The 14,296-nt window shown below is 38.1% G+C and overlaps 1 protein-coding gene across 1 annotated transcript in view; it reads left to right on the top strand.

Moving 5' to 3' along the window:
* LOC126127625 (polycystin-2-like) overlaps nucleotides 1-14,296 on the top strand; it is a 130,295-nt gene that overhangs the window by 99,066 nt on the left and 16,933 nt on the right. The window contains exons 5-6 of the mRNA XM_049915147.1: nucleotides 4,722-4,952; nucleotides 5,047-5,136. Coding sequence (XP_049771104.1) covers nucleotides 4,722-4,952; nucleotides 5,047-5,136 — 321 coding nt within the window. The remainder of the gene's footprint in view (nucleotides 1-4,721; nucleotides 4,953-5,046; nucleotides 5,137-14,296) is intronic.

Below are 14,296 nucleotides of genomic sequence, written 5' to 3'. Positions count from 1 at the left end.
CCAGAGAATAGTGCCCATAATAGTGCATGGTATTACAGCAGTGCTTAGTGAGTGTCCCATGAATGAAAGTTTAAAAACTGTAAGTTGTTTCTGTTGCATCCTGTATAACATGATATGAGATAATAGAGTGAAAGTAAGCATAGTGAACAAAGCCTCATGTTGTAGTATCAAACACAGTGGAGGTCGTTGTTATTGCAAAGACAGAGGTTCATTTTCTGCACAACATCTTGAATTCAATACTTTCAACAAAGCCTTCCATCTACCCTCTGTCCTAAGAATTTAAAATGGTTAATTTAACTGTCTGTTTGGCCACCTTTGGACAGTAAAATTTTGCTTTTAGAAATTCTTTATAGAATTTTGGAATGATCTGGATCCCCATTTTACCCATAATAAACCATACATCCCTTGAACAAAAACATGTGGCCAGTAGTTGGAAGAGAGCACAGGTTACACTCGTCTACAGAAAGAGTAGCACAAATGATCCACAAAACTACCATTCTGTATCATTGACATCTGTATATTGCAGAATGTTAGAACATGTTCTGAGCTCAATGTAATGAGCTTGATGCACAGAAGAATCACAACAATAATTTGCCATTTGTCTGTGGAAAAAGAAAACTCATAATGGCTTGGTAGTTCTGCATTCAATTTAACATGACAGAGCTATTGTTGTGTATCAGAAGAACCAGTCATGCTATATTGTAGATGTTTACATCTTTACTTAATCACAAACACATCATTGGAAAAAGTACAATTTTCTGCGCTAGAAGAAAAGGAAGAAAGAATGAATTTTCAATGTGGAAAGAACGTGCTCTCCAAGATTAGGACCTCCTTATCCGGATTTACTGGAATGCTTTCATGATTTCCATTTTTTAGCGTTGGCAGGCATAACTGGAGGTGAACAAAATGTGTTTTGAAAGCCAAATTTTTGGGGTTGATTAGGTAAAACGTGGCCCAGAGCCAAAATAAGATTAGTTGAATGTAAGAAACCTCCAAAATGCTATCTCAAGTTGGCTGGTTTTTCACAATTTCTGAATTTTAATTTCAACTTAATGTTATGGGAGAATGAATAAATGTTTTTGACAATATTTTTTAGCTGTTTTCTTACCTTTGTCATTGGATACCTACCCTGGATTTAGTCATATATGGGTGATTTAAGAATAAAAGGAAAAAAAATGGCATCCACATTTTCATTAATAACATAAAAAATATGCTTTGCATATACAATTGAAATATAGTTATCATTTTGTACCAAAGTAATCTATACAAAACCAAATAGGTAACTAGCAGTATTTTGAGATACAAAAAGTTTTGTGTGGATCTACTTATTTTCAAATTTAATTCATGGTGCATAATACATTTTCAAACTCATCAAATCTTTTATAGCAAAACTCACAATTTTGTTTCTTGCCCCCCTCTTGAAACATTTTCTGCAGACATTCATTACAGGGACCAAATGCAGTGGGCATTCCGTAGTGTTCAATCATGGGCTTGTAACTGATCTTGATGTATATGTTACTGTAATGACCTCCATTTTATTTGAATTAGGAAGAAAAATTAATCCTTTTTGGAAGAAGATGTGAACATTATTGTCAAGCTGACCAATGAAGCATCCACAGGGAATATAGTAAATGATGTTTTTGTTATAGTTCTTAGCTAGTTTTGCACAAATGGACTAGCTTTAAAATTTGAAAAAAAGAATGGAAAGACACCATTTAGCCCATCCAGTTTTGTCACATTCTATGACTGTACAGGGCATTTATAAATGAATTTCGGGGTTTTAACACTATAATATCTATTGCATTAAACTTACAGTTATAAATGATATGTTGAATGAAAAAGCAACTCAAACAGTTTTACCAAGAACCTTATAAATGTTCAATGTGAGCACTGGCATAGTGAAGTATGCGATTGGTTGAACTTCACTATACCCAAGCGCTGATTAGACCGCAAGGGGCCCAATGACAGGGCTTGCTCTGCGTGGCCTCCACATTCACCTGACCTAACGCCATGTGATTTTTTTCCTTTGGGGCTTCATCAAGGATCGTGTGTACATGCCTCCACTAGCAGCAGACCTCCCTGAATTAAGAAACTGGATAGAAGCACCTGTTGCTACAATCACTGAAGACCCACTTATCAACGTTTAGGAAGAACTCGGCTATAGACTTGATGTGTGCCAAGTGACAAATGGTGCTCACATTGAACATTTATAAGGTTCTTGGTAAAACCATGTGAGCTGATCTTTCATTTGACATATCATTTATAACTGTAAGTTTAATACAATAAATATTATAAAGTGTTAAAACCCAGGTATTCATTTATAAACACCCTGTAGTTTACCAATAAAAAATAATAAATATGTTCCTGGGTGTGCATATTGAACAAAACTTAAACTGGAAAAGTCATATAGTAAATTTGCCAATATGTTTACGTTCAGCTACTTTTCCATTAAAAACAATTGCCCAATTTGGGAACATACAAGTCATTAATTTAATATATTTTGAATATTTTCATCACCCACCATGCTAGCTGAGAGTGCTAATGTGCTGCTTCCTGGACTTGGGTAGGTGCGCCAGCCCTGGATCGAATCTGCCTGGTGGATTACCGACGTCGGCCAGTGTGCTGGCCAGCCTGGATGTGGTTTTTAGGTGGTTTTCCACATCCCGCTAGATGAATACTGGGCTGGTCCCCATGTTCCACCTCAGTTGCACGACTCGCAGATATCTGAAGACGTTCAGACTATTCCATGAATTATACTAGACATGGGCAGCAGGGTACACTAATTCCGGCCCGGGGGTATGGGGTGGCGGCAGGACGAGCATCCAGCCACCCCTTAAAATTCACCTTGCCAAATCCATCCTAGCCATGCCCTGTGAAACCACGGGACAGGGCATCAGCAAAAGAAAGATTTTCATCCAGTGCTGTCCAGTGGGTTAATATTCTTGGGTAACTCCTCACTTAGGGAAAAAATATTCCTTGTATGAAAGAGTACCCACTTAACGTGAGAATTAATCACAGCCTCACAATACACAGAGTCATACACAGCTATAAAACTCTTTGATAATCTGACCATTGAAAGAAAATGTCTGACAGATGGCAGTAGTGTATTTGAATTTAGATTATAATTGTTTCTCCATAACAACTCCTTCTATACTATACAGGAATTCCTGAATGTATGTAATTAATCTAATATAAACATGAAAATTACCAACACATAGCCATCTAAAAATAATTGCCCCTGTCTCTGTAATCAGTTTTTTTACCCAAGATGTTCCTCATCACAACATTTACTGTGAATATGACTATAGTACATGGAACTAACTAAATATCTATTTACACAAGCCAGGTCCAAAGTTAGAAAAAGTTATGGGCATATCACCTACAACAGGACCATATCTAGTAAAGCACTGTGTTGGTCAAACTAACCTTCAGGTTGTGGATGGCTGTACTTTACTTATACTCTTCTACAAAGTTTACATTTCTTTTCCCTTACAACGGTTCAATCCCGCGTCCGGCCATCCTGATTTAGGTTTTCCGTGATTTCCCTAAATCACTCCAGGCAAATGCCGGGATGGTTCCTTTGGAAGGGCACGGCCGACTTCCTTTCCCATCCTTCCATAATCCAATGAGACCGATGACCTAGCTGTTTGGTCTCTTCCCCCAAGACAACCCCCAACCTCTTTCCCTTTAGCAAGTCCTGTCTGTTTAAACAGTTCAGGAACATATATATACAATTTTCTTTCACTTTTTGTATGATTAGCTGCACATGTACACAATCCTGTGAGCAGTTGATACCATCTGTACCATCCATGAGCAATTAATTCCCCAGCTGATGGAAAATTTTCCCTTGCTTTTTGTTTAACCTCCTCTAAGCCACTATAGCATATAATGAAACAACTGAAGGAATAAAGTGATATTCTGCCAACAGTACTGCCAAACAATACTTTCATTGTGTCTGTCTGCAACTCAGTGTCCTATATTTACAGTGAGTAGCAATCTATCCTTTTCATAATATTATTGAGATTTCAACCTGGATTTTCCACTGTTTGATTTTGTTCTGTCATTGGTGTTTGACATGAACAAGGAAGAGGGAGAAACTGGCTTAGCTATTCTGGAGAAACTATTTTGAGATTCACACATAAATCACTATGATTTGGCATCATTATTATATGAACGCAGCGCCTACAGAGGACAAAACATCATTTTATAGTTGCAGCCATTATTTGTTCTATTGGCAAAGACATTTGTGAACATTAGCAAGCAAAAGCTTAGCTCTTCTCTCTAGATTAATCTACCAGATTGTTCACACTGAAACAGATTTATAGCTCAGTGAAACCACTCCATGCGTAGACTTGAAGTATATGGATCTAAGTCACTTGAATAGAAACTGTATGAAAAATACTATGACATATCTGATGAGATTGAAGGGACGTGCGTAAGTTGTCTGTGATCACTTAGTTGTTTTATTACCTACCTCTTCAGTGAAACTCATAAGTTACATGAGCTACATTATTGTTGAATCTTCATAACCAAACAAATGTAGCATTGTATTTATAATATTCTCTTACTGATTATTTCACAAGAGAAATATTTTAATTTAGAAAACTTCTGTAATTGATTCATTTTCTGTTAGATTATTTTAACAGAAAGAAGCATGTTCACTTCCTCATTATGCAGGGAATTGGCGTAGGCCTAAATAATGTATTTCTCTTTTTATACAGCTGTCATACATCTCCATTGCCTACAGCTTGCATAAACTTGTCATCACAAGAGGTGTGGTGGAAAAATTAATAGATAATACAACTGAATACTCAAATTTAGAGTATGTAGCATTATGGGAAAAACAGTGTAATGCTGTAGCTGCCTTTCTTGTTTTCTTCATCTGGATAAAAGTATTGAAGTATATTAACATAACCCACACAACAGCTCAACTGAATGAAGCACTTAAACGGGTACTGTAAAGCCTTCACATGCCATTTCCTGATTAGTAAATATTATAATTTTTAATTACTGAGTTAACAAAACAAAATAATCTTTCCTTTTCAGTGTGCTAAAGATCTTGCTGCTTTTGGATTATTGTTTTTCATTGCTATTTGTGCATATGCCCAACTGGGATATAGCCTTTTTGGAACAAAGGTAAGATGTAAAATAAAAGTATTCAGCTACCATTATACAGGAATCCCAGCACACTCTTTTGTTCTGAAATTATATGCCATTCAGACTTGCAGCCATAATGTCTGAGATAGGTCCAGAAGCAAATATTTGCAAAACAACAAATACAACTACAAATTTGGCTCTTTATTTTTCTCATCACATTAGTTCAACATTTTTGGGTCAATAATGTTTGGTTATCATCAATTTTATTGTGCTGCACTGGATATATGTGCTTCCTACACATGCCTCTCCGAAGCAAGATATGACTGCCAGTTAAATACTGTAAGATGGTTGTTGGCATTTTTTATTGTAACACTGTGAATGAATAAATGTGTAAGAAAGTCTTGTGGCAAGTTCATTAGAGGTAAGATCAGTGAAAGCAAAAGTAGCATGCTTTCTGGTTCCCATCACTTAGGTGGCAAACAAATCAATAAAATTAGTGTGTGAAAACAACAGTACTGCATGACACCACTTACAAAAACAATAAGTTACAGAAATAAACAGTAAATATGTTTACAAGAATCAGATAAGATAAAAGTTGCAATAGTGTACTTTTCACAAAAATATTATATGAATATATATTGGTTGTTTAGTTTTCTGACCATGTCCATAAACTATGAATTTTAATTAAAGAAGGTCACACATCACAAGATTCAAAAGTGAAATTTTAATGAGTTGAGAGAGACAGTAATGCATTCAGTCATTCATTTAGTCAGTCATTCACATTCCATAATGAAGGAGAGCCTTCAGGGATGTGGAACAAGTCAACTTATCTATTAAAAGGCTGAAACTGCAATATCAAACAACTTCTGTAAAGAATACTATCAACAAATTATGGCTAGTGCTAATTTACTTACACTGATTAGTTCATATGTCGGTGAGAATATTATGATAAAAACAGCTGTCATACTTCGAAATAAAGTCACTGCTCCAGCTCTTGCACAACTCGACTATTGTTTTCAATGAAACTTCCTGGCAGATTAAAACTGTGTGCCGGACTGAGATTCGAACTCGGGACCTTTGCCTTTCGCGGGCAAGTGCTCTACCATCTGAGCTACCGAAGCACAACTCACACCCGGTCCTCACAGCTTTACTTCTGCCGGTATCTCGTCTCCTACCTTCCAAACTTTACAGAAGCTCTCCTCTGCTGCAGAGTGGAAATCTCATTCTGGATTGTTTTTGTCCAGATCACCTAGCCAATCAACAGGGTTCTGCAAATTTTTATTGTTATTTCTAATTTTTTTCTCACTTAATTTTTCTCTGTAATGTTTGAGTACAATTTGTTGTGGCCTATGTGCTGAGTAGAATAGCTGCTTGAACAGAGGTTGCTTGTTCTCATAGAACATACTGACCAAGTTGTTGTGCAAAACTTTGAATATTTAATCAAGAGTGAGGGAGAGAAATTGCATGTTGGCTGCAGCCCATTGCTGGAACATTAGTCCAAGATTGGGCCCTCTGTCTGGCTCCAGCTTTCAAATAACTATGATGTGAACCATATTTTCTCTCTCCTTATTGTTCAGACTTTGTTCTAACATGTTTCCATGAGCACCTTGGCTAGCTAATGGCCTCACTTTCCAACTCTGAACTGAAGAATATGCTTCCAGATCAACACTTTTGTTTAAAAAGAACTCCCTTCAGATGCTTATATCCTCATATGTTCTGGCCAGAACCTTTCTGCACCTGCACAAACCAGTGCCATTAGTGGGATCCCCTCACTTACAACCTATATGGGAGGCCATAATTTTTGTGGCAACATTTACCATGAATTAAGCATCAAAAGCTACATAGGACCAGTGAGAAACAGACATAGCCATGAGTTGGTACGCAGTCCACCACTACCTGCCTGCTTCCTGCCACCACTGATATCTGTTCTATTGGGGTCAGCAGATTCCACAATATCACCTCCAGTAGCCTCATCATGCTTCATGCTGCTGACAGACAAGCCAACCCAACCACACAGTATGTAGTAGCCATGAGGGCCAGCATCTTTGTATCTGGGATGTTAGCATCCCATTGCTTCAACCTCATCTCAACATCGAAAGAGCTACTGTAAGTGATGCAAAAGCACCATTTTATAGCTCTAAACTGCTGGAGATGCGAAAAGCATTGGAGAAGAAAACAATAATTCTGTGTTTTAGGTGCCAAGCCCAAGAGAGAAATCACAATACAGTATATCTTCATGTTTATGATTAAAATTTTCCTGTGCATCTCTCACTGACTTTAGTGGAAAAAAATGCATACTACTCATTCACAAGGAGAAAGTACTTCACAGATGAGCAGTGGTGATCTACTTCTGCTGAATTAGATAGTGACCCTTGCTATTAAGAACTTACTACTACTGGAACAATTGCAAGCAAAACAAGAGTTGCTATCTCATCAACCAGTAGATTTAAGTGAACAAGCAACTATTGAAGATTCTGTGACATGTGCTGAAATCCTTTTTCCTGTATTGCAATTTAGTGTGTTCAGCAGTTTTCTCACTGTTAACTTCTTACCACCAAATGTTGGCCTGATGGGTTTCAGTTGTATTTCATGCACCTGGTGTTAACTGGAGATGCAAGGTTCTACATAAACTCAGTAGAATTGCTGCACAGTTTTAGCAGTTTAGGTGTGTTGGCCAAAGGATTAACTAATGATATACTGCCAAAAAGGATGTAAGTATTGAGCAAGGCAAGCTGTCCACCTTCTGTCAGTGGACTAGGGAAGATTTTGAAGCTTTTGCCGACTTCATACACTCAGTTTTGTGCCATACCTATTTTGTGCTGTCAGGTAAAGGGAGAATTGATGTGCTTCTTGAAAAGGCAGAGGTGAGAGCTGTGGAAATAAAATTTACATTACCCCCATCTTTGCAAGAGGCTGTAGACCTGACACTGCAGAGAAAAGGAGCTAACCATTTTGTCTAGTCAAATGTCTTGTGGGGATGGCTCCCATAAAATTTTCACTGCAGAGACCAATTGTAGGCATTGTAAATGCCCTGTGCTCATAGCTGATAGGGTTTGGACACCCCTGTTGTTCTCACTGTAGAGAGATTGGTCACTGAAGCGCTGAATTTGACCATTTGTGGATAATGTTAAATAGGGGTCATGGAGGATTTTGAGATCAAGGAGGTGGAAAAGGAACTGGTGTTGCCACTGCTCAGTGCTTCCATTAAAATTGATTAACCTCATTACATTTCAGGGAGTAACAGAGGCAACAAACATGATTGTTAAAGGCAACATAAAAGGAAAACCGGTAATGATTTTAATAGACATGGGCACTCAGATAAACCCCCATGGCAATAAACAGCACTGAAACCATCTCAGTGCCACATCAGTGGATTGAATACAGAAATTATTTATCCATTGGGAACATGTCATGTCAGCATGGAGATTGGTGAAGGAGAGTATAAATTTGACATAGAAGTGCTTAGTAAAAGAGGACCGATTTGATGTTATTCTTGGGAATGATTTCCTGTGCTACTTTTTGGGAGTTGTAGATTTTAGGTCACAACTTTTTAAATTGTTGACTCAGTGCAACAAGTTGGCTGTGACAGCACTGTTAAGGCATAAGTTACCAGGGTAAAAGTCCTGTTCCCCGAGTTTACACCAAACCAATTATCATAGTGTTGATAGTGTACTCCCCTGAAACTATTTGTGGTGGAACAGGGAAGTTCTCTGGATAGTACCCAAGGGCCTGTAGGAACTATCTTTCTGGTCAATTTGCTCACCAGAAACAAAGAGCTAGATCACTTCCAAGTAAAGCTTTAGTGGAAAAAAGTGTGTTCCTATGTGCTTAGATAACTTTGGGACACAAAAGGTAATAATTCCAATTGGAGGCAGTGTGCAAAAGAAGTAGCTATTGAACAGTATCAACAGGGAGAAATAATATCAGGAAATGTCAAGAACTCACAATTGTGTTAGAAAAAATGGCAAGTGATGTGATGTGATGTGATGTGATGTGATGTGTGTTGCCAAAGTAAGAAGTGTATCCAGTTATGCCATCTACCAAAATCCAATTGAGAGAGAAATTAATACAATTGACAAAGCTGGAAGGAACCTGTTATTTCCAGTGTTAAGAGGAATTAGTGTGGCTGTTTTAGGAAACACAGTATTCACTGGTCACAGATTTAATGCAGCTTGAAATTCCAACTAGGGATGTGCAGCTAATAGCTCAGAAGTCTTACCACATTTGTTGTCATTTACTCAGTTGTAGAGGTAAGGATTGAACAGCAGTTAAATGAGGGTCTAAGGCAAACTTCCTCTAGCTCATGGACTTGTTTATTTTCAGTTCCCAGTAACTACATTTAATAACAATGTGGCTGGAAACTTGTCCTTAGAGCAAATAAAGTGGACTTTAAGTAATATTGGAAATGTTAAAACAGGGAGATGCATAGAAAATGGCAGGTGAAGTTCAGTACAATGTATTGCACTTTCTGACACATCAATAATGACAGTTCTGTTCAGTAATATTTTTGTGGTGGTTTTCCTGGCAGACTGTACGCCTTTGAATGCTGCGTGTGTCAGACCTCTCTAGGACCCACTTTCTAGCACCCAGCTGCAGCTGCCATAGCAGAGCCGAGACCCTGTGTCAAAGGCATTGGCTACCACTCATTGCTTTGAAAAGTATAAAATGCTTACTGTTGTTGAGTGATCCACAGTATGAGTGATCTACAGTATGACTTGCATTTCACACTTGAGAGCAATGGAGACAGATGACACTGGTGTAACTGAACTTTGGCAACATAGATGTTTAGTTTTTTTTTCAGTAACTGTAAAATTTTGCCATGAGTGAAAAGTGTGGGTCCTGTTGTAGGTTTGTGAGTAGTAGATTATGGTGTGGGATTTGTTCAAAGTATTTTCATGGGGGGGAATGCAGTGGGGAAGCCAGTGGTCATTTTAGGGAGACCTTCTCCTGGGAATGTAGAGCCTGTAGTAGAAACAAATTAATAGAGGAGCAGAAGCGTAAGATCTGTGCCCTTCAGGTGCAGTTACAATGCGCAAAGGAGGAACTAGATAGGTTGAGGAGGGTGAAGGGTGGTGGGGAATGGGAACTAGCAGTTGGCAAGAAGGTAGCTAGGAAGAGGAGGTATTCAGACAGTTTTACTTTGCATACATGCAATAGATACGACCAACTGTCAGAATTGAGTGGACAGGAGCCTCATGTAGCTGTAGATGTAGGTAACTTGCAGCAGTTAGGAGGCCTAGGTTAGTTGCAAAGTCTAGCAGAAAGAAGGTTCTGCTGCTAGGTAGTTCCCATAGAAGAGGTGTGGGCCAGCAGTTGCAGGAAGTGTTGGGGAGTGAGTACCAGGTCACCAGCATTGTGAAGCCAAGTGCAGGGTTAGCTCAGGTGACTGAAAGCATAGGGGAGTTATGTAAGAATTTTACCAAGGATGATCAGGTAGTGATAGTGGGTGGAGCAGGGAACAGTCTAGATAGGGACGGGGAATATGACGTCAGTGGTGATTTGGTTAAGATAGCTACTCAAACTGATGGCACTAATGTGCATTTCATGCGACTGTTTCAGCATCATGATCGGCCTTACCTTAACGCAGCTGTTAGGCACGTTAATGTAGGGCTGGGGAGGGCACTGATGGCGGGGGGCATGGATCACATCTCAGTGGTGCCAATTGGGTCTATCAGTAGATGGGGTTTCACTAGGCATGGCCTGCACCTCAATAGGTATGGGAAGGGGAGGCTGGCTAAGCTTATAGGTGACAGTGTAGTGGGTAGTGGTGGTGGTAGTGGTGTCACTCATGGAAAAATTCCTGTAGTAGTTGGTATTAGAGCTGCACCTTTTTTAGACTGAAGTCAGCTGATAGGTATACCTGCTTAAAGGAAGAACCTCTAACTAAGGGCTCACCTCCAGAGTATGTAATGTTTCCAAGTAGAGAAGGAATTAGCATATTTCATCAAAATATAAGGGGTATTAGAGATAAAGTTAGTGAACTGCTAATAGATATTAACTCTGAAATTATTGGTATATCAGAGCACCACTTAAATAATTTGATAAGTCAGAGGCTTCCTTTACCAGGCTACAGATTAGCTGGCTGTGTCTCAAAGAGTTCCTTGCAGGGTGGGAGAATGGGTCTGTACGTAAAAAACAGTATTTCATTTGAGTCCATAGACATATCATGACACTGCACTGAACAGATATTTGAACGTTGTGGAGCATTAGTTGAATTTAGTGAAACTAAACTTCTAATTTCTGTTATTTATAGGGCCCCAACTCTGACTTCAGAGCATTTTTGCTTAAGCTAGAGAGGGTTCTTGATTGACTTTGTAGGAAGTACCAGAAAGTAGTTATATGTGGTGACTTCAATATTAATTTTGTACATGATTGTGCAAGAAAAAGGATGTTGGTAGATCTCCTAAATTCATATGATCTGATGCAAACTGTGTTTTTTCCAACTAGGGTGCAGGGGAACAGTAGCACAGTCATAGACAATATTTTTATTCATTCTTCATTACTAGATGGGCATTCTGTTAGTAAAAGGGTGAATGGCCTTTCAGACCATGACACACAAATTTTAAAACTAAAAGGTTTTTGTACTCAAACCAATGTCATATTTAATTACAAACTACGTAGGAAAGTTAATCCAACAGCAATAGAGAGTTTTTTAAAACTTGTCAAGGAACAAGAGTGGCAAGATGTTTATAGTGCCAATAATATAGATGATAAATACAATGCTTTCCATAACACATTTCTCATGCTCTTTGAGAGTTGCTTTCCATTAGAACATTCTAAACGGGGTACTAGCAGTAATGGACAGCCCGGTTGGCTGACTAGTGAGATAAGGATATCATGTAGAACAAAGCGGGAATTATATCAAAGTGTTAGAAGTAGTCACAATAAAGCTACAGTAGCCCATTACAAACAGTATTGTAAGGTGCTTAAAAATGTTATTATCAAGGCAAAAAGTATGTGGTATGCAAATAGAATAGCTAATTCACAGGATAAAATTAAAGCCATATGGTCAGTTGTGAAGGAAGTGTCTGGTCAGCAGCACAAGGTCGATGATATAAAGTCAGTTCACAGTAATAATATTTCTGTTACTGATAAATCAGATATATGTACAGTATTTAACAATCATTTTCTGAGCATTGCTGGTGAATTAAATAAAAATTTAGTTTCTACAGGAAATCGTATAAATTTCTTAGCAAATGCCTTTCTGAGATTGACGTCTGAAATACTCCTCTGTGATACAGACAAGAGGGGGATTGAGTCAATAATTAAATCACTGAAGACTAAGGACTCTCATGGTTATGATGGAGTGTCTAGCAGAATATTAAAGTACTGTGCTGCACATGTTAGCCCTGTATTTAGCCATATTTGTAATTTTTCATTTAGGAATGGTTAGTTTCCTGAGTGATTAAAGTACTCAGTAGTACAGCCGCTTTATAAAAAGGGAGAAAGGGATAATGTAGATAATTTTACACCTATTTCTATGCCAGCAGTGTTTGCAAAAGTTATCAAAAAAGCTGTGTATATAAGGTTAATTGATTATTTTATATCACACAATTTGCTATCAAATGTACAGTTTGGCTTTAGAAGTCGTTTGACAACTGAAAATGCTATATTTTCTTTTCTCTGTAAGGTACTGGATAGGCTAAACAAAAAGTTTCGAACGCTTGGTGTATTTTTTGATTTAACAAAGGCATTTGACTGTGTTGATCTCACAATATTGCTCCAGTAGTTGGACAATTACGGAATAAGGGGAGTAGCTCACAATTGGTTCACCTCTTACTTTAGCAACAGGCAGCAAAAGGTCATTATTCACTATGTTGATAACGGCTGCGATGTGGGATCTGAGTGGGGTACTGTCAAGTGGGGTGTGCCCCAGGGATCAGTGTTGGTGCCATTCCTGTTCCTTATTTATATAAATGATATGCCCTCCAGTATTATGGGTAACTCTAAAATATTTATGTTTGATGATGACACTAGCTTGGTAATAAAGGATGTTGTGTGCAACATTGACTCGGTTTCAAGTAGTGCAGTACATGACCTCAGTTCATGGCTTGTAGAAAATAAACTAACGTTAAATCACAGTAAGACTCAGTTTTTACAGTTTCTAACACACCATTCAACAAAATCTGACGTTTTAATCTCACAGAACGGGCATATGATTAGTGAAACTGAACAGTTCAAATTTATAGGTGTTCAGATAGATAGTAAGCTGTTGTGGAAAGCCCACATTCAGGATCTTGTTCAAAGACTTAATACTGCCATTTTCACTATTCAAACGGTATCAAAAGTGAGTGATACTTCGAGACATAAATTAGTCTACTTTGCTTATTTTCATTCACTTATGTCGTATGGTATTATGTTTTGGGATAACTCTTCCCATTCTCGAAGTATATTTTTGGCTCAGAAATGGGCGGTTCGGGCAATAAGTGGTGTGAGTTCACAAACCTCTTGTTGACCTCTGTTCACGAGTCTGGGTATTTTGACATTGGCCTCTCAATATGTATATTCCTTATTGTTGTTTCTTGTTACCAATATTAGTTTATTTCCAAGAATAAGCAGCTTTCACTCGGTTAATACTCGGCAGATATCAAACCTCCATTTGGATCGGACTTCCTTAACTCTTGTGCAAAAAGGTGTGCAGTATACTGCTGCATCCATTTTCAATAAGCTGCCACTCAAATTCAAAAATCTTAGCAGTAATCCACGCGCTTTCAAATCGAAACTGAAGAGTTTCCTCATGGGTCATTCCTTCTATTCTGTCGAGGAGTTCCTTGAAAACTTAAGCTGATTCATATTGTATTGCTGATAGCATTTACTTAAACTTATGGACTGACTTTTTTTTCAGGTTCATGAACATTTATTTTTATCTGTTATTACTTTTATGTTGTAAGTTCATGTACTGACACTTTCCATGACCTTGGAGATTTGTTCCTCAATTTGGTCCTACAGAACTTGACATGTAAATAAACAAATAAATTTAAAAAAAATGTATGATGAGTAATGTAGACTCTAAGACAAAAAAATGATACACCATGAAGGGCTAAAGCAAACTGGTCACAAATTTATATTCATACAAGTATTGATGGAAAATGCAAAACCATAAAAACTGGTGGTTGACGGGTGAATGTGTGATGCTGCAACACAATTTCGCCATGCAGCTGGTAGGAGTAGGAAAAGGGGACTGCCAATACTAGGGCAT

Source organism: Schistocerca cancellata, chromosome 1, assembly GCF_023864275.1.
Source record: "Schistocerca cancellata isolate TAMUIC-IGC-003103 chromosome 1, iqSchCanc2.1, whole genome shotgun sequence".
NCBI lineage: Eukaryota > Metazoa > Arthropoda > Insecta > Orthoptera > Acrididae > Schistocerca > Schistocerca cancellata.
The sequence above is the reverse complement of the archived record's forward strand: the minus strand, read 5'-3'. Positions and strand labels throughout refer to the sequence as shown.